Source organism: Octopus bimaculoides, chromosome 2, assembly GCF_046866305.1.
Source record: "Octopus bimaculoides isolate indiv1 chromosome 2, ASM4686630v1, whole genome shotgun sequence".
Lineage (NCBI taxonomy): Eukaryota > Metazoa > Mollusca > Cephalopoda > Octopoda > Octopodidae > Octopus > Octopus bimaculoides.
Genome location: NC_142929.1, coordinates 45,658,676 through 45,684,824, shown reverse-complemented (window position 1 = coordinate 45,684,824; position 26,149 = coordinate 45,658,676). Strand labels below are relative to the sequence as shown.

The following is a 26,149-nucleotide window of genomic DNA, read 5'->3' as shown; positions in this document are numbered from 1 at the left end:
AAACAATTTTTGTTTGTTTATTTCTTGGTGAAAAAAAAACATGGCTTACGTGATGTCAACACATACACATATACAGAATTCACACATATAATGAATGTTTTGGCGTGTCAATCAACACAAACACACATCCGTTATCTGTGACATATACACACAGTCTTCGCACTCTCTAAGAAAAAAAAAACGTCGAGTTTTTGACGTACACAATATTTTAATCACTTAGAAATAGTTTTAACTGTATGTGATTTCATCATCCGGAGTTTGTTAATATCCGTAAAATTTTTTATTTATTTACTTTTGTTTTAAAGTGAGAGGAGAAAGTGAAAGATGTATACGAAATGGGCGTGTGTGAAAGAGAGAGAGTGAATGGGTGTGTTGTCATGTATACGTACACGCATCAATACATATGCGTACATCTTTTTGTATGAACGTGTGCATGTGTGTGTTCTCATGTATTAGTGGCACTCTCTCTCTCGTCCATTTCATATATACGTTCATACATCTTTCACTTTAAAACAAAAGTAACGTGATTTTCTAGATAAAAATTGTTAAAAAGAGCTTCCACTCATGTAAAATCGCACACAAGAGTTTTCAGAATTACCGATATGGCCAGGGAGAAAAGGTTTTCAATTTAGTTGTATTTAGCATATTGAATTTTCATTAGATTTAAGCGCTTATTTTTCTGTAAATTCTATTCTGACATCAAATGAGTCAACTTCCGGTACGAATGTTTACATGTTGTAACTCTCTAAGAAAAAACAAAAACGTCGACATTTTGGCGTACACTCACACTGACGTAGAAAAATATCTTTTTTACGGAGGTTACTTATAGTTTCATCATTTCAGATTTTATTCTCTTTCATTCATTTGACATTTGAAATCTCTTTGTTGTTGTGATTTAATTTTCTTAATACAACATTTCATACAAAAATAAGCACTGATCAATTATGCTACGTGGAAAGAGATGGGGATCATCGTAGTCAACAGATGATGCCAAAAGGCGTTGGGAAGAAGCAAGAGCACGGAGACAAGGAGAACGACTGCGGGATAACAGAGTCATGCAACAAAGAAGAAGGCAAGGAGAGAGTGAGGAAGATAGGAATGCACGTCTCCACGCCTGAGATGAGACCTGCACGACTCTTAAACAACAGGGTGTGGAAAGAAAGGACAGAGGGAGCAATGGAAGGAAATGGACCCATTCTTTCTGCTGATAAGTTAGATATATATGCATAAGTACCATGAATTCCCATTCCACAAACTGGCAAACAATTCCATGAATACCTTACCAAGCAGCGCTGAGTAGTAAGCCTAGTATATATATATATATATTCTTTTATTTGTTTCTATCATTTGACTGCAGCCATGTAGAAGCACTGCCTTAAAGGGTTCTAGTCGAAGAAACCTACCCCAGGACTTAATTCTTTGTAGGCCTTGTACTTATTCTATCGGCTCCTTTACCAAACAACTAAGTTACAAGGACGTAAACACACCAACATTGGTTGTTAAGCGATGGTGTTGGAGGACAAACACATAGATGTATATGTATGATGGGCTTCTTTCAGTTTCCGTCTACCAAATCCACTCACAAAGCTTTGGTCGCCATGAGGCTATAGTAGAAAACACTTGCCCAAGGTGCCATGCAGTGGACTGAACACAGAACCACGTGGTTGGGAAGCAAGTTTCTTACTACACAGCCACACCTGCGCCAATGTGTATGCGTGCATTTTTTTTCTTTGTGTCCCTCACCACCACCACTTGACAAGTGGTGATGGTTTGTTTACATCCCAGTAACTTAGTTGTTTGGTCGAAAAAACCCAATATAATAAGTATGAAGCTTTCAGAAATGTATACTGGAGCTGATTTGTTCGACTAAATCCTTCAAGGTGGTACCCCAGCTTGGCCACAGTCCAATGAATGAAACAAGTAAAAGATAAAAGATGCTGTCTCTAAAGAGGAAGCATACATTGAATAATCTAGTCCTAGATATGCCATGTACAAAAACTAGACGAGATGATCATGGCTGGAATGCATTTAATGATAGGCTTGCTCAATCTGGCAGAATTCACATCATTTCTTAAAAAATGGAAAGGTGCCACTTTGGCATGTAATCTACACTTTAAAGGGAGATTACTTTAAGTTACTTTTTAGTTTACTTTGTGTTAGTGCTACTTTCCATGTGATCATCATCATCATCATCATCATCGTTTAACGTCCGCTTTCCATGCTAGCATGGGTTGGACGATTTGACTGAGGACTGGTGAAACCGGATGGCAACACCAGGCTCCAGTCTGATTTGGCAGAGTTTCTACAGCTGGATGCCCTTCCTAACGCCAACCACTCAGAGAGTGTAGTGGGTGCTTTTACGTGTCACCCGCACGAAAACGGCCACGCTCGAAATGGTGTCTTTTATGTGCCACCCGCACAAGCCAGTCCAGGGGCACTGGCAACGATCTCGCTCGAAAATCCTACAGGAGCCAGTCAGGCGGTACTGGCAACGGCCACGCTCAAAATGGTGCATCTCATGTGCCACCCGCACAAGAACCAGTCCAGGGGCACTGGCAACGATCTTACTTGGCTTGCCGGGTCTTCTCACGCACAGCCCATTTCCAAAGGTCTCGGTCCGTAGTCATCGCCTCGGTGAGGCCCAATGTACGAAGGTCTTGCCTCACCACCTCAGCCCAGGTCTTCCTGGGCCTACCTCTTCCACGGGTTCCCTCAACTGTTAGGGTGTGGCACTTTTTCACGCAGCTATCCTCCTCCATTCTCACCACATGTCCATACCAGCGCAATCGTCTCTCTTGCACGCCACAACTGATGCTTCTAATGTTCAGCTTTTCTCTCAAGATACTTACACTCTGACGGGTATTCACATTGACATTACACATCCAACGGAGCATACTGGCTTCATTCCTTGCGAGCTTACGTATGTCCTCAGCAGTTACAGCCCATGTTTCACTGCCATGTAGCATGGTTGTTCGTACGCATGCGTCATACAGTCTGCCTTTTACTCTGAGTGAGAGTCCCTTTGTCGCCAGCAGGGGTAAGAGCTCTCTAAACTTTGCCCAGGCTATTCGAGCAAATTTACTTTGGTGGGTGATCTACACACTTATTTTAATTATTATAGGGTTTTCTTATTATTAAAATAGTAAGAATCTTGAAAAAATACTTTTACAATGCTAAGTATGTACAAAATAATTTAAAAAGTAACCTAAAGTAATCTCCCTTGTAGATCACACACCAAAGTAGAACCCAATTAACTTCAATTTTGATTGTTGTTTTATTTAGTAGTGTGGCCTGCCTAATGATGAAACATATCATTTGCTGCCCACATCTCGACAAAGGTTGCCCATACCTGCAAGAGATAATAGTCAAATCGCAGTCTTTCATGCAAAATAAATGCAACACTTTCGATCATGTGTCTTCTCAATCAGAGATGAACTAAAATTAAATGCATAGTCATGACTGTGTATAGGCATAGACATGGTTGCGTAGTTAAAAAGTTTGCTTCCCAAGCACATGGTTTTCCTCTCAGTTCCACTGGTCGGCACCTTCGTCAAGTGTTTTCTACAGCCCTGAAAGTGGATTTGGTAAGAGGAAACTGAGAGGCCTATCATGTTTGTGTGTCTGCGTTTTTGTGTGCACTTGTGCATGCGCATGTGTGAATACATATTTACCTAGTCTTCGACAGTATTCGCTGGAGTATAAATAATGGCCTCTCTAACAGTGTTGCTTCCTTGCAATCCACTACAAAAGCATAACCGAAACTAGTAATGTAAATCTTTGGTAACATTGAGTAAATTCCAAATTAATATTGAAGGATGTAGAATACACTAATTTCAAGAATAAAAATAACATTATAGAGAAGTAGTTGAACATAAAATTTAATTGTATTAATAAGAAAAAAGATAAGTGTAAAGAATAAAAAAAATGATTCTGAAAATCAAATTTATGTTGAATGATTTTTAATTATATAAAAAAAAATTGATTCAATATTGAATAAAATGTCTCTTTGACAGTCATGGCATACTGATTTCATAGATTGTATCCATAAATCAAATTTTGTATACTTTTAGGCTTTAAATTATCATAATAGATCCATTATTTGCTATATGAATGTCATTTGCGTAATAGCTTATTTTAGTTTTTTAAACATTTCTTCTAAAAGTATTATTATTATTTAGACAATAAAGTTTAAAAGGCAAAATACCTAAAAGAGTTTACCTGTTAATATACAGAAAGATTTTATAGAATTCTTTAACCTTTTTAAAACCAACCAATCTAAGACTGTCCCTTAGTTCTATGGCAGAAACTTCTCACTTTAAAGGGATCTAAATTAAAGCCTTCCATCAAATTTTTTTAAATTTACATTCTAGACACCAGCTTATTAAAAACAAATTTATTTTGCTAAATTCTTCATTATTCCAAGAATTAATTGAAGCAATGGCAGTGTTATGAAATTCTTCATTATCTTAAGAATTAATTGAAGCAATGGCAGTGTTATGAAATTCTTCATTATCTTAAGAATTAATTGAAGCAATGGCAGTGTATTTCAGCAGAAATATGGTAATAAAAGGGTTAACAAAGAGAATTTATTTACTGTAAATATACTGAAGGCCAAATTGAGCAAATTGGAATCCTTTACAGATTATTAAAGCGACTATTTTATAGATTCTTTTGAGAATCAATAAAAGCAAAGTTTAATAGAATGGACCTTACCTAACTTTTAAACCTATAGGTCAAGTTTGTACAGTTGACTTTAACAAATAATAGTACAGAACTCCAGCTGAGAATTAGATGAACACAGTTTGTTGGTTTTATTTTCATTCAAACTGAAACATATTTGGAGTGCAAATTAGTTGTACAAAATTCCATGTTTTTAATGAATGTAGCATAGCAGTGCTAGAACATATTACTTCGTATATAAAATACTGGCCACCAAGAATTGAGGTATTTTATGTGTCATTTGAGTTCTAGTAAATCCAAGAAAATTTATACAAACATAATTAAGCATAAAATTACAAATGGAGGTATTTTGTAAAAGTTCTTTGGATGAACTTTCAAATATCTTTGCCATTAATTTCCAGCTGTAATTTAAGCAAAATTAAAAACAGATATTGTTTTTGGACCACAAATTAGAGAACTGATGAAAGATGATATTTAAGAACATTATTCTCAGTTCCATTATAAACTTGGTAAACATTTAAATCTGTTGTTTAACCCTTTAGTATTTAAACCAGCCATATCTGGCCAAATATTCTTCCGTTTTAGGTTCAAACTGGCCAGATCCAGCCTCTCACACCTACCCAACATTGTCTTTCTAAACATAAACAGTCACATCATTGAAATCCGAAAGCTACAGGATAATACATGAGTGATTTAAAATAATGTGGATATACAAGCATTTGACAGAATAATCTGAATGCTAAAGGGTCATATCAATATGGTAAATGTAAAAGCAATAGGTAACAAACAGCAGCAGGATAAACAGCTTTTAGTAGCTCAGATGTAGCATAAGAATAAAATATCACCTTTCACATTCTCTTGGGTTTTTTTTTTTTTTTCCAGAAAACTGTGTCAAATATACATAGTGAAGAACAAGGTAAACATTTTCAACAAAGACATTATGTTAACAGAAGAACAATATCAAAGCCAGTGTAACGTTAGTATGAAGGTAAATTATACATGTATAATGTTTGAATCAAGATGACCCACATGTAGAATATGTATGAAAATCAAAGATATGTCTGTAAAAAAATTAAATTTTTATTGTTTTTTTTTTCTGTTGAAAAAATATTTTTATAATTACTTTTATTTTTAAAACAATCTAATAATAAGAACAAAACCCCCCCAAAAAAAATTGAAAAAAGCGTATTAAATTTTACTAGGTGGATACACTTTCATGAAAAAAAGTTCTCAAAATGTACACCAATGTAATCATACACAGAACCTAATTCTAATTATAATATAAAGAACAACAGGAACTATCATGAGAGATGCTTTGGTGGTTTGTAAGCAATTCGACATCTTTCATAAAAAACCTGCAATATATGAAGAAAAAAAGCAAATAAATAAAATATTTTAAAAAAACAAAAAAGTAAAATATTTCAAAACAAAAAAAAAGAGATATGATTAACCCTTTAGCATTTAAACCAGTCTTATCTGGCCCAAATAATCTATTTGTTTTATGGTCAAACTGGTCGTATCCAGCTTCTCAAACCTATCCTACAATGTCATTGCAAAATTACTCAATCACACCATTGAAATCTCAAAACATGAATAATTCAAAACAATGTGGTCAGCTCAGGGCTATAATACAAGACACTTCCCCAAGGTATCAAATAGTGGGACTGAAAATGTATTTTACTTAATTAAACTTTTTTGATTCACTACATTTAGTATGTTAGCATCCATTTTGTTATATATTACCTAGTCGTTGCCTCAGCTTAATCCACATTTAGATTATTTTCATTCAAGCTTTCTTCTGTGCTTAGTGTAATAAAGCAGACTATTTCAAAATATAAGGGGAAAAAAGATCAATGTGAATGATTGATCACGATGTAGGCAGGGGAGACAACTCCGAAGTTTAAATTAACGTTGTTCTGTGGCATGGAAGCCGTAAAAATTATAACCTTGAAAATTATGGTGCCTCTTCTCTAGTGCTAGTTGAGAAGCTGTTACAGCATTTGCTTAGGATAAACTGAAATTAGCCCCTTGCAAAGGCTTGTTACATTACTTAGCAACAGTAAATTTCATTGATAATGAAATATTTCATTTAACTAATATTGCTAATATAAATACAATTTAGTGAATATATATTTTTTTCTAGTTGTTTCAGTCATTAGACTGTGACAATGCTGGGGCGCCACTTTAAAGGATCGACCCTGATACTCTTTTGCCAAACCGGTGAGTTATGGGGAATGTAAATACACCAACACCAGTTGTGAAGCAGTGGTGAAGGACAAACACACACACGCACATATATACAACAGGCTTCTTTCAGTTTCCGTCTGCCAAATCCACTCAAGGCTTTGCTTAGCCCAAGGCTATATTAGATGTCTTACCCAAGATGCCATGCAATAGCACTTAACCTGGAACTGCGTGGCTGGGAAGCAAGCTTCTTACCACACAGCTATGCCTAATATAAAATAGTTTTTTAAAACTTTGCTACAGATAGGCGTAGGAGTGGCTGTGTGGTAAGTAGCTTGCTTACGAATCACATGGCTCAGGGTTCAGTCACACTGCGTGGCACCTTGGGCAAGTGTCTTCTACTATAGCCTCGGGCTGACCGAAGCCTTGTGAGTGGATTTAGTAGACGGAAACTGAAAGAAGCCCGTCGTATATATGTATATATATGTGTATATGTTTGTACCCACAACATCGCTGGACAACCGATGCTGGTGTGTTTACGTCCCCGTAACTTAGTGGTTCGGCAAAAGAGACCGATAAAATAAGTACTAGGCGTACAAAGAATAAGTCCTGGGGTCGATTTCTCGACTAAAGGCGGTGCTCCAACATGGCCAGTCAAATGACTGAAACAAGTAAAAGAGTAAAAGTATACACTACCATTGATGGTGTGCTGTTTGTTTACTACTGACAGTGGAGTGATAATGCCATTTATTGAGAAATAGGTAGACTTCTCATCACAGTAAATAGGAATTATTGTTAATTTTTCACACTCAAAAGTCTAGAACATGGTTCATTCACTACCAGGCTTTTTTTTTTTTCAGTCACTAGCCATTTTCAGTCCTCATAAATTATCGCCTTCATATATGACAGGAGACATAAATATAATAACACATTTAAACTCAAAGTTGTGCAATATGCCATAGAATATTGAAACAAAAAAGGAAAAAGAAACTTCAGAATTCCACCAACTGAGCAGATGATTTGCCAGGATGAAAATTGAAAAATTCAAAGAAAAAAATAAGCATAATCTTTGTACAGCACTAGTAAAACTTAAAACTTGGAATATGCTGTGACTACAAAGATGATCATTTTAGAAGCAAGAAAGTTAGCAGCAAACACAGAAGTGAAAGATTTCAAAGGAACTGCTCAATGATGCTTCATTTCATGAAATGAAATGGATTAAATTTGTCAACAGAAACAAAGTTAGCTCAGAAAATGCTTGCAGAATACGAAGAGAAAATATCAGATTTCCATAAATTTGCTAATAATGTTGTCCTTTGGCTTTTTATATGCTGCCTGATAAAAATGTAAATGTTAAAAGATGAAATCAGTGACTAGTAAAACTACTGGACAAGACAAGATTCACTACACAGCAGTTGTAGCTTGTTGTGTTAATGGGGCCAAACTTCCACCTCTGTTAATTTTCATGAAAAAACATTAAAGGAAAAACTGCTAAATTGAATTCATGTCATTCTACAAACCTAATGGATGGATAATGAAGGTGTCAAGGTATACTTAGAAAAAGTGCGATCCAAGCATCTTGATGGCCTCTTATAAAACAAATTAATCACTGCTTGTATGGGACCAGTTTGGTGCTTAAAGGTTTGAAAACACCGAAATGTTAACAAAGAGACTAAACACACATCTGGCAGAAATTCCAAGAGGTCTAACTTCCTAGTTAAAACTTTTAAAAACAACAAGAAGGAGCAAGGGAATAAATGGATGATGGAGGGAAAGTATGCCATGAATCTGATTGTCTAAAGTAGCAAGCTGGCAGAATTGTTAGCATGCTGGGCAAAATGCTTAGTGGCGTTTTATCTGTCTTTATGTTCTGAGTTCAAATTTCACTGAGGTTGACTTTGCCTTTCATCCTTTTCAGGTCAATAAAATAAGTACCATAGGGGTCAAAGTAATTAACTTAACCCCTCCCAGTAAAATTGCTGGCCTTGTCCCAAAATTTGTAACCAATAGCTGAAGTGTGTGAACGGATGCTTGTAGTTATGGTCTCATATTAAAACGGAAGTCCTCATTAAATATATGGTATCCTTGATACTATGGATAGGACTGAAAACAACCAGCTGGTAAATGGTCAGCAATATTGGGTGCAGTATAATCACTATGGTATGCTGCACGAATAATTGCAGGACAGTTAAAGCAAAATGTATAGGACAATTAAACATAGTACAGTTCAAAAAGCCTAATTGCAGGAAGTTAAAACAAAGAGTATAGTACAATACAGCCTAGTAGTAAACCACTATATAAGTGGCAAGTGTCTGAAGATTTCATTCAACTATGGACACAAGTGCTCCACTTGTTTGCTCACCAGTCTTGTGATAACAGGAATTTAGCATGTGCTCGCCAGACACTGAGCAAAAGTGTTGATGTGGCTTTCATAAGTGTAAAAATTTTATTTCCTAGAATTACATTTCTAAAATCAAGGGTATGCTTTCCACGAAGTCTCATCTACCATGACACTAAACATGATAGATAATTACACTTACTTAAAAACAGGATACAGTGTAATGAGTCACACATTTATCATATAATGATTCCATAAATGCATGTGTGATGTGAAAAGAGAGAGTGAGACAGACAGAAAGTAGAAAATGTTAAGGGAGTTGATGATAGATGATTAGAGTATGTCAGTAATCCAAATTAAGCAGATAGATTTAGGACACAGAGGGATTGGCAAAAAGACAATTTACAACAAACTCATTCAATATATGAAAGTATAGTAAAACAGATACTTTGATTAGTGATAGTGAATAAGATGACAATTTATTTTCTACAAGACACCCAGTGACACGTAAAGGGCATCCATGACGGCGATACGTAAAGGGCACTCGTGAGGGCGACATGTAAAGGGCACCTGTGACGGCGACCCGTAAAGGGCACCCGTGACGGCGACCTGTAAAGGACACCCGTGACGGCGACATGTAAAGGGAACATGTGACGGCGACATGTAAAGGGCACCCATGACGGCAACACGTAAAGGGCAACATGTAAAGGGCACCTGTGATGGCGACATGTAAAAGGCACCCGTGACGGCGACATGTGAAGGGCACCCGTGACTGCAACATGTAAAAGGCACCTGTGATGGTGATACATAAAAGGCACCCACTACACCCTTGGAGTGGTTGGTGTTAGGAAGGGCATCCAGCTGTAGAAACCAAGCCAAAATCAGACTGGAGCTTGGTATAGCTCTTTGGCTTACCAGTTCCAGTCACACCATCCAACCCATGCCAGCATGTAAAACAGACACTAAATGGTGATAACGATGACAATATTTAGTGTTTCAGACTACAAGCCAACAAGGGACTCTGTAATAACCACTTAACTTGCAAAAAGTAACAGTCAAACCTCTACCAAACCATATTCTATCATCATAGAAAAACATAGTGGATGTGATACTAAGTTTCTGGCACATAAACAAAATGATAGGATGGTCAAAGTTGGAAAGTTTTAAACAACAACGTAACAACTATTTCATTAAATATTCTTTTTAATCTTTAGTTACAATAAACTGTGTGTGAGCTGCAAAAAGAATTCAGTATAAAACTTACCTTTAAACTTCTGTCTCTTACTACTTCTTCAACAGTCAATTCACTTTGCAACAGACGAAGCTAAACAGAAATAAAGAAATAAATAACAAATGTGTACATTGTATCTGTGAGACACACAGACAGACAGAGACGCTGAAAAACAATGGTAAATTAAATTTACAGATTTGAAATGAACAAAATTAGTATCAGCTTTTTTCTAAAGCCTTTTTTTTTTTTTTTTTCATGGTTGAAGAGTTATAGCCATGAATCAGTCAGAAAAGCTTTTGTGGGGTTTAACTATTCTATCACCAATGCTTTATGCTTTTATGGAAGCAACATATCCATCTTCTTAATGAGACCACAGATTTGCACCTGGAAAAATCTTGCTTTAGTCTGTGTTGGTAGAGCATATTCAGATGATACTAGAAGGATCTCTCCCCAATGCAGGATTAGACAAGGGTCTATAGAATAACAGCAGTTGTCCATGAAGAAAAAGTCAGACTTCTCCACACAAACAACAAGAATAATAAAAGCAAGATGAACAGAACAAAACCAAGGGTAGTTACTGTAATTGGTAGGCAACTGATTGTCAACAACAGGAAGATGCAAGACCATCAGTTCTTTTATTTGTTTCAGTCATTTGACTGTGGCAATGCTGGAGCATTGCCTTTTAGTCAAACAAATCAATCCCAAGACTTATTCTATTGCTCTCTTTTGCTGAAACGCTAAGTTACGGGGACGTAAACACACCAACATCGGTTGTCAAGCAATGGTAGGACAAACACAGGCCACAAACATACACACACACACACATATATATATATATATATAAAACGGGCTTCTTTCAGTTTCCTTCTACCAAATCCACTCACAAAGCTTTGGTCAGCCCGAGGCTATAGTAAGAAAAACACTTGCCCAAGGTGATATGCAGTGGGACTGAACACGGAACTATGTGGTTAGTAAGCAAGCGACTTCCATGCCTAAATAAAATTGTAAAAACAAACTCTAATATTGAGAACCTAATCTTGATTGGCAGAGTTGGGTCAGTGAATTTTCTTTCTCAGGAAGAACTGGGCCACCTTATTAGTACATTATATTTACTTCTATTTTTGTATTACAAATAATTTCAAGTCACACACACACACACACACACATCATTAACATCATCATTTTAACATCCACTTTTCCATGCGTGCATAGCCCAAAGTTTATTGAGGCTGATTTTCTACAGCCAGATGCCCATCTTGTTACCAACCTTCACCTGTTTCCAAGTAAGGTAATATTTCCTCGTAGCCAGACATGGACTCACAGAATATTGGAAACGAATGACAGTGACACTCATTTGGAACAACTACATGATGTCAAGACAATGAGACACAAATACATACCCTCAATTACAGGTGTGGGGGTATGTTGTCCCTAGACAACAGATCACATGGTTCCAGGTTCAATCCCACTGCATGACACCTTGGGCAAGTGTCTTCTACTATAGCCTTGGGCTGACCAAAGCCTTGTGAGTGGATTTGGTAGATGGAAACTGAAAGAAGCCCGTTGTACATTATATATATATATATATATATATATGTATTCTCTGAGTGGTTGGCGTTAGGAAGGGCATCCAGCTGTAGAAACTCTGCCAAATCAGACTGGAGCCTGGTGTTGCCATCCGGTTTCACCAGTCCTCAGTCAAATCGTCCAACCCATGCTAGCATGGAAAGCGGACGTTAAACGATGATGATGATGATGATGATGATGTATATATATATATATATATATATATATATATATATATACACACACACACATATATATATGCACACACGATGGAAACTGAAAGAAGCCCATCATGTGTGTGTATATATATGTATGTATGTATTTGTGTGTCTGTGTTTGTTTCCCCACCATCGCTTGGCAACCAATGTTAGTGCGTTTACATCCTCATAATTTAACAGTTCGGCAAACGAGACCGATAGAATAAGTCCTGGGGTCGATTTGTTTGACTAAAGGGGGTGCTCCAACCAGGCCGCAGTCAAATGACTGAAACAAGTAAAAGAATAAAACAATATATATATTTACACAAACACACACACACAATGGGCTTCTTTCAGTTTCTATCTACCAAATCCATTCACAAGGCTTTGGTCGGACAAGAGCTATAGCAGAAGACACTTGCCCAAGGTGTCATGCAGTGAGATTGAACCAGGTACCATGCGGTTAAGAAGCAAACTTCTTATCACACAACAACGCCTGTATGTTTAATTCAAAACTGTAAATGCAAGGGACGTAACTTTCAATTTTGTTGCCCAATTTCTTAAAGATTTCATAGCCAGACAATCTCGTCCCCCACCCCAACTTACTTTCTACCCTTCGTTTTCTTACCTCATACTCTAACCATCCTGTACATACTTGGTCATATTTATTTCTATGAGCCTGTATGCTTGTGTATGCTCTTGTATGAATGCACGTATATGCAGTAACCTGCAGACATTCCTGTTACACACAGCTCCCATCCTACAGGGTTCCTTCATTAGTTCATCCCTAATGCACTTTCTATCAACCCTTTCCTGAATACATACTTGAATTTCTTCTCAACTTTCCATTACAACGCCTGGAACACTCTTTAACTCAGTCTCTTTCCTTTCTGTGAGAGAGAGAGAGAGAGAGAGAGAGAAAGAGAGAGAGAGAGAGAGAGAGAACGAGAGAGAGAGAGGCATTAAGAAAAATAACTCAAAATGGCCTGTACCATGAATCGGAACAAATAAAAGAATTAAATACCATGCAAGATAGATTCTTAATATTTTTTATTCTTATTATTATTTTTATTTCAAGAGAGGGTAGACAAGCACATGGTGGCAATTGTGACCAACACTGAATGAGAAAACAAAATAATTTCAAGAATTAAAAATTGTCTGGAATTGATATGCCATTAAGGAAAAGACATTGTTCTTTACTGGAGACAAGATTACAAATGGTATGATTTTACCTCTATAAACATTATCAGAACAACAGTTGTCCTATTCTGATTCCAGCAGACACAAGACCTACATATATATAAACTCATGTAACCTTTTTTCTACTCTCTCTCCTCCTCCAGTTTTTTTACTTTCTAATCTTCATCTTTTTACACCTACCCTCTTTCAGACCTATATATAACTTTTTTTTACACAACCTTCATATATCTTCCAACAAAGTTTGCACTCCTTAAAAAGGTCAACCTCTACTTCATCTTACAACACAACATACATCACTCTATATTTGGAATAAAAACAATATGAAAATAAAATACAGGACGATTCAAAATCCTTTCAATATTAATGTCTACAAGCTAACAATGAGTTCAGTTGAGCTTCTGAATATATGCTTTATCTCCACGTCTCTCTACTCCTTTATACGTTACTCTCCGCCCTAACCCTAACCTACCCCCTCTGGATTAACCCTATCGCCTTTACTCTCCCCCAATGACTGCCACGGCTCTGGGATTCCAGCATAGCTAGTCCACTGCTCATACTGCTAGCCATTTAGATCATACTTAACTGTTTAACTAGGCATTCCCTAGACAACTGATCACAATTACCATTATAATGTTCGATTTTCAAAACAATGAATAACAGTAATGACATTTTTTTTCAATATATAGAACCATAGATAAAGCGTGTTTATGTAAATGACAGACAGGCAGATAGATAATCCTTTTTATATGTATACATATATACACTTTTTGTATTTCATGTATTTAATATACTTTATATATTGATCTAACTTGCTTATTCCTACACTTATTGAGATATATATATATATATATGTATATATATATATATATATATATATATATATATATATATATACATATATATATAATGCAAGAGAGTTAGGGGTTGAGGATTCAACCCACTAAGGGATAATATCTATCCAATATACTGCTGGGAGGGTACCCAATTATTGTTACACTAGTGTTATACCAAGTGTAATAAGTGGGAGCGGGTAAAGGGGGGGGGGGTTTACCCTAAATTTATATATCAATTAGAAAATGGAGGATAATATGCTGAACCCAACGACTTGCAGACAGTGTGTCCTGTTGAATGGTGAATACATGGTATTAATAGCATGTTTATCATATTTTCCTTATGTTTGCTCTGTATATCGTAACTGATAATACTGCTAAGTACAGTAGCTTCACCAATAGCAATCATATGTCTAAATGTACACACAAGAATTATCAGTCAACAATCACGTTCCAGCAAAGATACTATAAAAAATGTATAAAAACAAAATAAACATAATAAAAATGGTATATATATTATTTAACTGCTTAAGAGACTTCTGAATTAGTCCGTAGAATGAATCCCACTCAGAAAGAGAAAACAGTCGTTGCTACGAGCACCAAGGGAAATAATCACTTATAGAGTACTATGAATGACTGCATCAGAATTTCTTCCAGATATTTGCAGAAACTACAAACAGAACACACTGTTCATTATCATTCTAAATGAGGTCAAAAGCCAAAGTGGAATGAATACACATATCAAATGTTACAAAGTTGTAAAAGGGGCAGAACTTACAGAGAGCCACACCTAACACACGCTAGACCATACATGTAAGTATTATAATGGGAGTATACTAATGAATATTTTGTGTGCCCCATTTAAAATAAACATAACAGGTTCTAAAATGAATATGCAGAAGGATTAATGGGTAAGAGAAGATCTATGGCTAAAAACATGCATGTAACAACAATATACAAAACCATGTCTAAGCTAGAAGACAGAGGAATAGTGAGGATTATACAAACAAAGAGTAGCCACCCTGAGTCATTTGCACACTCAGCATACCCTATAACAGGAGATCAGGGAACTTTTTTCACCAATTACCACAAAATATATTTATTTACGCCGACGTTACCCACCTTGATTTGAAAGGAAAATCTTAGATTCCTTGAATTAAAAAAGTTTATTGAATCTATTTATATGTGGAATACAATCACATGTACAGTTAATCAGGTTATTCAGAAAGGCACCATCCCCAATGACTGGTGTAGTAGTGTTGTAGTTAGCTGGTATAAGGGTAAAGGTGATGCCTTAGATAGAAACAGAGGTATTAAATTGCTAGACCAAGTCATGAAAGTTACTTAGAGTGTTATAGCTCAATTGATTAGAAATAGAATTAAACTAGATGAGATGCAGTTTGGTTTTGTACCTGGGAAGAGTACCACAGATGCCATCTTCCTAGAGAGACAGCTGCAGGAAAAGTACTAGGCCAAAAGTAATCCATTGTACTTAGCCTTTGTCGACCTGGAGAAAGCTTTCGACTGAGTTTCCCACTCTGTTATATGGTGGTCTCTAAGGAAGTTAGGAGTAGAGGAGTAGCTTGTTAGAGCTGTACAAGCCATGTACAGTGGTGTTGTCAGTAAGGTGACAGTCAGCCATAAATACAGTGATGAATTTAGCATACAGGTAGGGGCTCACCAGGGCTCAGTTCTCAGCCCACTCTTATTCATTATAGTCCTCCAGGCCATGACAGAGGAATTCAAAACTGGGTGCCCGTGGGAACTGCTATATGCTGATGACCTTGCTTTTATTGCAAAATCTTTAGCAGAATTGGAGAAAAAATTCCAGGTATGGAAACAAAACCCAGAGTCAATGCTAAGACCAAAGTTGTTGTTAGTAAAAATGAAGATAAAACTCTCTTTCCATCACGTAAATGGCCCTGCTCAATATGTAGGAAAGGAGTTGGAAAAAATTCCATTCGCTGCACCCAGTGTAAACTATGGAAACATAAGAGGTGCAGTGGAATCACAGGTAGATTAACAGATAAAGTAGTCTTTGTATGTGGCAGATGTGCAGTAACAAGAAGCACTAAGAGCACATGGATTCTCTCAAATGCCCAGACATAATGCCCTCATTATGAAACAAAAAGACTTTTCTAGAAACATTTTCACTTCAGGTTTTAGAGAAATGATGTTCCATTTCTGTTACAATTACATCAAAATTGGAGCATTTTGATGCCAGAGCAATTTGGATACAGTCTTCCAGGGTCCAGTCGATTACTCTTTGTTTTTATGTTCATTAGAGTGGAAAATCCTTGTTTGCAAAGGTAGGTTGTTGCAAAAGGCAACAACTTTTTGACTGCCTCCTCATGCCAGAAGAAACATTTCTGTTGTAACAAGGAACAAGTTTTTTTAATATAATTTGACTTATGTCTAATGAACCTTCATTACCCACAAGAATTTCATTTTTACCCTATTTGAGGTAATTTACCCTTGTTTGCCAACCCCTGCCCTATACAATGCCAATGTCTTGAGATTGCTAACCTCTTCCAATTCAATATCGCTCATACTTATTCAAAAGAGAATGACATAATTAAATTTTCCTACTTCAGAGTCTTGTGAGTATAAATAACACCCTCCTACCTCCGGCAGAACACTAACTAACAAAAATTTACTTCACTCAGCTCACTTCCAGGATGATCAAGTGGATGGACCCTGATGAAGCTGCACTGATAATAATGCAAGGTTGCATCTGCAACCATGAGTTATATATATGTGTATATATATATATATATATATATATATATATATATATATATATATATATATATCATCATCATCATCATCATCATCGTTTAACGTCCGCTTTCCATGCTAGCATGGGTTGGACGATTTGACTGAGGACTGGTGAAACCGGATGGCAACACCAGGCTCCAGTCTAATTTGGCAAAGTTTCTACAGCTGGATGCCCTTCCTAACGCCAACCACTCAGAGAGTGTAGTGGGTGCTTTTACGTGTCACCCGCACGAAAACGGCCACGCTCGAAATGTTGTCTTTTATGTGCCACCCGCACAAGCCAGTCCAGGGGCACTGGCAACGATCTCGCTCGAAAATCCTACGGGAGCCAGTCAGGCGGTACTGGCAACGGCCACGCTCAAAATGGTGCATCTCATGTGCCACCCGCACAAGAACCAGTCCAGGGGCACTGGCAACGATCTTACTTGGCTTGCCGGGTCTTCTCACGCACAGCACATTTCCAAAGGTCTCGGTCAGTAGTCATCGCCTCGGTGAGGCCCAATGTACGAAGGTCTTGCCTCACCACCTCAGCCCAGGTCTTCCTGGGCCTACCTCTTCCACGGGTTCCCTCAACTGTTAGGGTGTGGCACTTTTTCACGCAGCTATCCTCATCCATTCTCACCACATGTCCATACCAGCGCAATCGTCTCTCTTGCACACCACAACTGATGCTTCTAATGTTCAGCTTTTCTCTCAAGATACTTACACTCTGACGGGTATTCACATTGACATTACACATCCAACGGAGCATACTGGCTTCATTCCTTGCAAGCTTACGTATGTCCTCAGCAGTTACAGCCCATGTTTCACTGCCATGTAGCATGGCTGTTCGTACGCATGCGTCATACAGTCTGCCTTTTACTCTGAGTGAGAGTCCCTTTGTCGCCAGCAGGGGTAAGAGCTCTCTAAACTTTGCCCAGGCTATTCTTATTCTAGCAGCTACACTTTCAGCGCACCCACCCCCACTACTAACTTGGTTGCCCAGATAGCGGAAGCTATCGACTACCTCTAGTTTTTCACCCTGGAATGAGATAGAAGTTGTTTCCTGTCTGTTTACAGTCTTTATTGCACCTGAACATCTGCCACAAACAAAAACTAATATATATATATACATATATACACTCCAGACAATTTTTACAATCCAGTGAAGCATACACAAAATAACCCATCAGAAGAATTCATGGAGTGACTAGCAACAAATAGTAAACACAGAAGTTAAATATTGATCGAAGTGGTTAGCCATTAACTGGAACTTAACTGAGAGCCAATACGTATCTGCCTAGATAACATATCCCTCCAAACTCAATTTCATATGCACACACCCATACAAACACACAGTGAAAGAGAGAGTATTTGTGAAATAAATTCCTTCAGATACTTCAAAAACTCAAACATAGTTGATAGTTTCTATTAATTAAGTAAGCTCATATCAGCAGTGGAGGACATTGCTTTGAAAGCATAGAAGAAAAAGGAAAGTGCATACAAAATTCAGAGAGCTATTGTCTCTGCTACCAACAAAGAGATTCTCCCTTTGTTTGCAAAGGGTAGATTGTACTGATGGTTTTATATATGATGTATGGTATGGCATTGTAGTGAAACATGCATTAAATGCAAATGTACGAGGCTGCAAAGAAATGAAGTTAGCATGCTCTGCCGGATGTTTAATGTTAAAAAAAATGAATAGCAAAATACAGGTGAGTTGAGAGAAAAACTGTATAAAAGAATTAGATACAGTATGCAAGGGAGAGATTGCATTGGTACAAACATGTAACGCATATGGATGATGAAAGCTGGGTAAAGATGTATCAGGAAATTCAAATGAAGGGGACAGTGCAAAAAAAGGAATTCTAGGGAAGATATGAGGAGGAAAAAATGAAAGTTGCTCTCAAGGTGTTGTACCTCACTAAGGAGAGGGCAAAGGAATGCAAGATGTAGTGAGGAGTTATATTGGAGGAAACTCATTCAACCCATGCAAGAAAGGAAAAACATGTGAACATAACGATAAAATATACAAAACTATGACTGCATGGTTAAGAAGTTCACTTTATAACCACATGGATCTGGGTCCAGTCCCACTTTGTGGCACTTTGGGCAAGTGCTTTCCACTATGTGTGTGTTGGCACTCCGTCGCTTACGACGTCGAGGGTTCCAGTTGATCCGATCAACGGAACAGCCTGCTCGTGAAATTAACGTGCAAGTGGCTGAGCACTCCACAGACACATGTACTCTTAACGTAGTTCTCGGGGATATTCAGCGTGACACAGTGTGACAAGGCTGGCCCTTTTGAATTACAGGCACAACAGAAACAGGAAGTAAGAGCGAGAGAAAGTTGTGGTGAAAGAGTACAGCAGGGTTCGCCACCATCCCCTGCCAGAGCTTTTTAGGTGTTTTTGTTCAATAAACACTCACAACGCCCGGTCTGGGAATCGAAACTGCGATCCTATGACCGCAAGCCCGCTGCCCTAACCACTGGGCCATTGCGCCTCCACGCTTTCCACCATAGCCACAGGTTAACCAAAATATCATGTAGTGAGATTGAACCTAAAACCACATAGTTACAAAACAAGCTTCTTAACCACACAGCCATGCCCTTGTATGAACCAAACTATCATATCAAAATAGATACAATAATAATTTTCAAATATTTGAAAAAGTTAACAAAAATAGATTCTTAAACATATTTAAACCACCCTGGTTTTTTTTTTTTAATGTAAGTGTGAAAGATAAAACAAATTAAAAGGAATGTAATAAATGTAATTAAAATCATGATACTAACATTTGTTTGTACTCTTCTAAGTTCTTTTAATACATTTAAATCATCTGGACTATTTGAACGCTGGTCTTTCAAAGTATTCACATTATCCGAGATCACATTGATACAGTTGTGAATGGAGGATTTCCTGTCATTATGAGCTTGTATTAACTGAAAATAAATTTTGAAAAAACAATCAGCTAAAAGAAACTATTTTTCCATAAATTTCAACTGGAAATTTATTGAATTTTAATATAAATTAGGAGAAGGCAGGTGAGCTGACAGAATCGTTAGCATGCCGGGCGAAACACTTAACGGTATTTCGTCTGTCTTCATGTTCTGAGTTCAAATTCCGCCGAGGTCGACTTTGCCTTTCATCCTTTCAGGGTCGATAAATTAAGTACCAGTTGTATACTGGGGTCGATCTAATCGACTGGACCCTTCCCAAAATTTCGGGCCTTGTGCCTAGAGCAGAAAAGAATATAAATTAGGAACAAGATGGCAAGCTGGCAGAATCATTAACACACTGGGAAAAATGCATTTTGTCCATTTGTATGTTCTGAACTCAAATTCTGCCACGGTCAACTTTGCCTTTCATCCTTTCAGAGTCAATAAAATAAGTATCAGTTGAACACAGGGGTCAATATAATCAACTAGACCCCCATCTTCCCGCAAAAATTGCTGGCCTTGTGCCAAAATTTGAAACCAATTTAAATTTGGAACAAGACACCTAACATTGCTGATTCCAAGACACCATATATTCCGACATTTAACCCTTACATCACAGTTAAATGGTTAGCAAAAAGGACTTCCAGCATCTAAAATTACTCTCCCAACAAATAAGCCAGTCTCCCCATGCAAGCATGGAAAAATGTATGGCTGTGGGGTTAAGAAGCTCATTTTGCAACCTTGTGGTTTTGGGTTCAGTCCCACTGCACTTGGGTAAGTGACTTCTACTACAGTTGGGTTGGCCAATGCCTTGTGAGTAAATTTGGTAGATAGAAACTGTGTGGAAGCCCATCATGTATATGTATGCATGTTTGTTCTTCATCAATACTTGACAATTGATGTTAGTTCGTTTACGTCCTTGTAGCAGAAGTTTGGCAAATGAGACCAATAGAATAAATAGGAGACTTAAAATAAGTACTGAGGTCAATTTGTTTAGACTAATTTTATTTGTTGATAACTGGTGCAAGCTTACAGTGAACTATGATACATGTTAAGGCAAATTCTTAACTTGCAGTATATATAAAAAGTTATGTTAAATAACACATTCACCGGAGTTCATTCTCCAGTACTCCAAAATGAAGTTAATTTGCCAAAACTTGACCTATGGCATTGAGACAACTAAGAATGAGTCAGAAATGTAGGCTGGAGTCAGCAGAAAATAAACAGCCTTTGATTTATGAAATTACCAAGACCATAAATGTATTGTACTCTTTTTGTATATGCCTATGTCACTTGAAGATACGTTAGAACAAATGTCATGCTGATGATGCCTACTGTAGCAAAAACATGTCTACATCTGTCCTCTTATCTCTAGGCAATAATCCTGTACTTTTTTTTTTTTTTTAAATGGCATTTCAACCTTGGAGAATTTTTGATTTGTGAGGTTATCTCCCCTCCGCAAATCAAGTTGTTCTTAATTTCCATTTAGTAATTGTGACATATCCCCCATAGGTGGACATAGCTTTAATAAATCAAGATTTCATATTACTTTTTTACTTGTTTCAGTCATTTGACTGCGGCCATGCTGGAGCACCGCCTTCAGTTGAGCAAATCGACCCCAGGACTTATTCTTTGGAAGCCTAGTACATATTCTATCGGTTTCTTTTGCCGAACCGCTAAGTTACGGGAACATAAACACACCAGCATCGGTTGTCTAGCCATGTTGGGGGGACAAACACAGACACACGAACATATACACATACATACATACATACATATATATATATATATATATATATATATATATATATATATATATATATATATATATATATATATACAATGGGCTTCTTTCAGTTTCTGTTTACCAAATCCACTCACAAGGCTTTGGTCATGCCGAGGCTATAGAAGACACTTGCCCAAGGTGCCACGCAGTGGGAATGAACCCGGAACCATGTGGTTGGTAAGCAAGCTACTTACCACACAGCCACTCCCACACCTATGTTGTATGATTTTTTTCATGTACCTGTATTTGTCTACATTGACCATATAAATTCTACTGGCCACTCTTAGTTCATTTTTGTTTAATTTAAAAAATAAAAGACAAGTTTAAAATTTATCAAGAATTTCTTCATTCCACCCACCGTACAAAAAAAATACAAAAAAAAACAAACAAAACATAAAATTTTAATACATACTTACATTTTCATATAATACTTTACACTGATTTGTTGCATTAATATCTTTTTCAAATGTAATTGTAGGCACTGTAGTATTTAAAGCATGGATAATCCTATCATCAATAAGACGCAGCTTCTTGAGGGATTCCTGAAATGAAAAAATATTTTCCTTAGGTGCAAGATTAATACAATTAATCCAACATCAAACCAGATTCTAAAAGATTTGCCACTCTTTAATTTCTACCTAATAAATACAAGTTGTTTCAGAGAAAAATGAAATTATCTAAATCCATAATGTCATTATGGGATTTATGAGTTTAGATGAATATACAAAATTTTGTGCAGGTATTTTTAAAATACCACACAGAGTGACGACCACGTACTGCATAGTTGTGGGTTGCAACTATGGTATAGCACCTGTGCAGCCACCCTGTCAGAGATATGGTAAAGACATGGAACTGCAACAGGGTAGATTGTGAAGAGGTAGCAGAAGAGCTCAGCTGAGCCGAGGGTGCTTCTTACATTGATGCTGAGCAGAGGAATGCTAGAAGACCAACTGTCATGATGACCAAGCTCTATCAAGAGAGTAACTGACTCAAGCACCCTATTCAAATTAACAATAATGGAATTGGATGACAACAGAGTCATGGGAATTCACGAAAACATCACAACCAGAGAAGAAATGCATTTAACTCAAATACAAGGTAAGGTACATGGAAAGAAAGCTGCTTCATTGTGAAAAGCACCATGTCTGTAATGTTTGGGCAGACTGCACACTTCAGCAAATGTTCAGTGAAGCCGACAATGCTTCTGGGTAAATTATGCTTTGTGTGAGTCCAGTGTTGGTTGAATAAATATACAAGTCATCAGCACTGCAAACTCGAAAGCATGCAACGTATAGTTGTCCATGCGAAAAGCAGGGTATTTGTAAATTGAGACTCACAATTTTTAAAGTTTGACCCTGAGCCTTGTTGATTGAAATAGCAAAGCACAATCGCACTGGAAACTGAAGGTGCTTGAGCTGAAACGGAAAATTTGAGGCAATAAGGGGTATGTGTGGAATGTACACAATCTCTCCTTGATGTCAGCCAGCAACAATGGTTGCTTCTAGGACATGACTTGTCATTCTAGTTAGAATCTATCTTGTACCATTGCATAGTTGTGGTGGTAGGGGGTGGGGGGTCCAAATTCCTCAAGAGCATGATAGGTGCACCTGTCTTTAGGAACAACTTATGCGTTGGCAGTACAGTGGGTTGTAAATAGTTGAGAAATTCAACCAGATACTCAACAGTGACATGTTTGTCGATGATAGTATCAATGGAGACAAATGTTGAAGCATCTCCAAGTAGAACGTTTTCACCATTCCATCAATGAAGAAAAGACATCCTTCTCCTTGCAAAGTAGACGCTACTATTTCATTGTAAACAGACCTTTGTTCAGCTTAAAATAATGGTTTACTTTCATCAAATTGCCTTTTCAGGGTATCCAGGTTGCATGCTCTTTCTCGAATGACTTCCCTTCAAAGACCATGATGTTCTGCTGAAAGTGTTGCAATGCCATAGTCAGATAAGCTTTTGCCCTCAATGGAATTAAGCATGTCTTCTAAATGCTGTAAAGCTTTGGTATATATAACATCTCAGAAGGAAACACTTGGCCCATGCAACCATCGAGTTTCATGAAGGATGTCATCAGACAGGTTGTCTTTGTGGTTTTCCCAAAGTTGTAGTGGATTTGGTAAATCGTAATGGTACAACATGATGGCAAAGAATCTTCTTAGTTGATAAGCCATGCATGTGGTTGCTGTGTCAGAGAGTTAAACTCCAGTAACCGCCATCTTTGAGAAGACCTCACAGTTGGCAGGCTTGTGGAAATGTTTCGCAAATCATGGGGTTTACAACTTTAAGGCTTTGGAATGACATTGGTCCAGGATCGTTGTGGAGGAGCATGCGGAGGCAGTAGCATTCAAAGTTTTTAGGGTGGACCATATAAATTCAATCTAAAGCATTATTTTTTTTTATGTGTGGATGCCCTTTGATGGCTATGCCAAGCTTTCTCTTCTTCCACTTTTTTAACATGGGTTTTCCAGGTGTAATAGTTTGGTACGTCTGAGTAGAGGATGGTCGCGGTGAATGCATCACATCTACACAGGTCAAAGAATGTTGTGAGAGTTGTTGCCTGTGACATATATATTTGTCCTCTGACTCTTTCAAGATTCATTGGATCAAAATAAACTCTTTGGCCATTTTCTAAATGAACAGAGATATCTGTCATGGATGGGGAAATGAAGGAGTCTCCAAGCGGTTTCATTACTGCTTACATAATGGCCCATTAGATATTGGTGTACCTCATTGGCCCTATCAACATCTGAAACACCAAAGACAGCCATGTCAGACCCTTTGTTTATATATTTGCATACATACTTGAAGGAGTGCACAGAATTGCAAAATTCTATGTTAATGTGTACCTTGAAAACTCGTAGCAATAGAGGACTATATGGAACGATCCTACGACAACTGGACTTTGCTGTGGCCAAAGAGTGAAATCAAATCCACCGTCTCCCGATTTGTGTCTTCCGTACATTGGACACTTGTCATGTCCAGTGTGTGTTCCCACCTATCACCTACCCACTTTCAAAAAGTTACAAACTCCCAATGTTTCACTTTTGTCTGCTGTTTCACGCATGCATAGAAATGTACTGAAATAGGAGGCTTAAAAAGTGAGACCACCACCAGAAAACCCAACATGCTAGATCTGATCCCAATGCTGGACAGTCAACAGCCAAATGAAAAGCAGATTTTCAATCCTGGGACCATCCTGATTCCAAAAAGGTATATGACAATGTAGAGCAAATGTAGACTGAGATGTAGGGGTCCCAAACAGACAGAATTTCACATTTATTATAACAGATAAACAAAAAGCAAGTAGGTAATCCAGCTTAATATTTTTTCCTCTGTTATGCCAATATTCAAATCCTTCGCTCTGTATGCTTACTTCAAGAGATATAAACTGCATTTCATTTACCCTCTTGACATTATCTCAGGGGCTCATAATATACCTTCTAATTCAAATTTTCAAAGAATCTGTGAAATTTGCTTCCTTCTGCTAAAACATAAATTACAAAGACACCTAGCTACTTTGACTGAAAGTCTCACTTGTTTAGTGTTCTAAGATTATCTACTACCTTTATTAATCATTACGTTACTTAATCACCAGAAGTTATTTGCACATTCTTTGTTTTCTCAGTTTTTCTTTTTTTTTTAATAATTTCAACATTTATTCTCACATTTTTTCATTCTGAGCAATTTATATGGAAATGAACAGGAAATAGAATTCCAGGAATTATAATTTATTAATATGGAAATGAATAGGTGTAGAAACTCTGCCAAATCAGATTGGAGCCTGGTGTAGCCATCTGGTTCACCAGTCCTCAGTCAAATCGTCCAACCCATGCTAGCATGGAAAGTGGATGTTAAACGATGATGATGAAGAGGAAATAAAATTCCACAAATGATAATTTAACAATATGGAAATGAATAGGAAATAAAATTCCACGAATGATAATTATAGGCTGGGCTATATTTAAGGAAACATGGCAATCCTTTATATATATATTGCTTTATATATATATATATATATATATATATATATATATATATATATATATATATAGAAACAGATATATGCATATACATTTTAGCAGGTCAGAATATGCGGTTCTAAGGAATTGTTGCAAAGAGAAAAGTGAAAAATTCACTAATCACATTCCCTCCTATTCATCTTCCTCCCTAACACCTCCTATCCCAGTCTTGCACAACTCCACTCTCTCCTATCCAACCACCTACATGCCACACCAATCACAGACCTCTCCCTATACAAATCTCCTTACACAGATACCTTCCTATACATGAACACAGCATCCAACCTCTTCACAGTATTACATTTCCACTTAGTCCCTAAACATTTTTCTTTTATCTTCTTTTCCTTTCACCACCTTCCTGCCTTCTCCATTTTTCTGATGAAAGACTAGCATCCTACCTGTACACAC

The 26,149-nt window shown here is 37.2% G+C and overlaps 1 protein-coding gene across 1 annotated transcript in view; it reads right to left on the bottom strand.

The window, feature by feature from the left end:
- Positions 1 to 3,862: 3,862 nt before the first annotated feature.
- LOC106879438 (protein MIX23) overlaps positions 3,863 to 26,149 on the bottom strand; it is a 28,095-nt gene continuing 5,808 nt past the window's right edge. Inside the window, exons 2-5 of the mRNA XM_014928996.3 lie at positions 22,127 to 22,252; positions 19,781 to 19,927; positions 10,467 to 10,526; positions 3,863 to 6,035 (exon numbers count right to left, since the gene is read on the bottom strand). Coding sequence (XP_014784482.1) covers positions 5,982 to 6,035; positions 10,467 to 10,526; positions 19,781 to 19,927; positions 22,127 to 22,252 — 387 coding nt within the window. The 3' untranslated portion in view covers positions 3,863 to 5,981. The remainder of the gene's footprint in view (positions 6,036 to 10,466; positions 10,527 to 19,780; positions 19,928 to 22,126; positions 22,253 to 26,149) is intronic.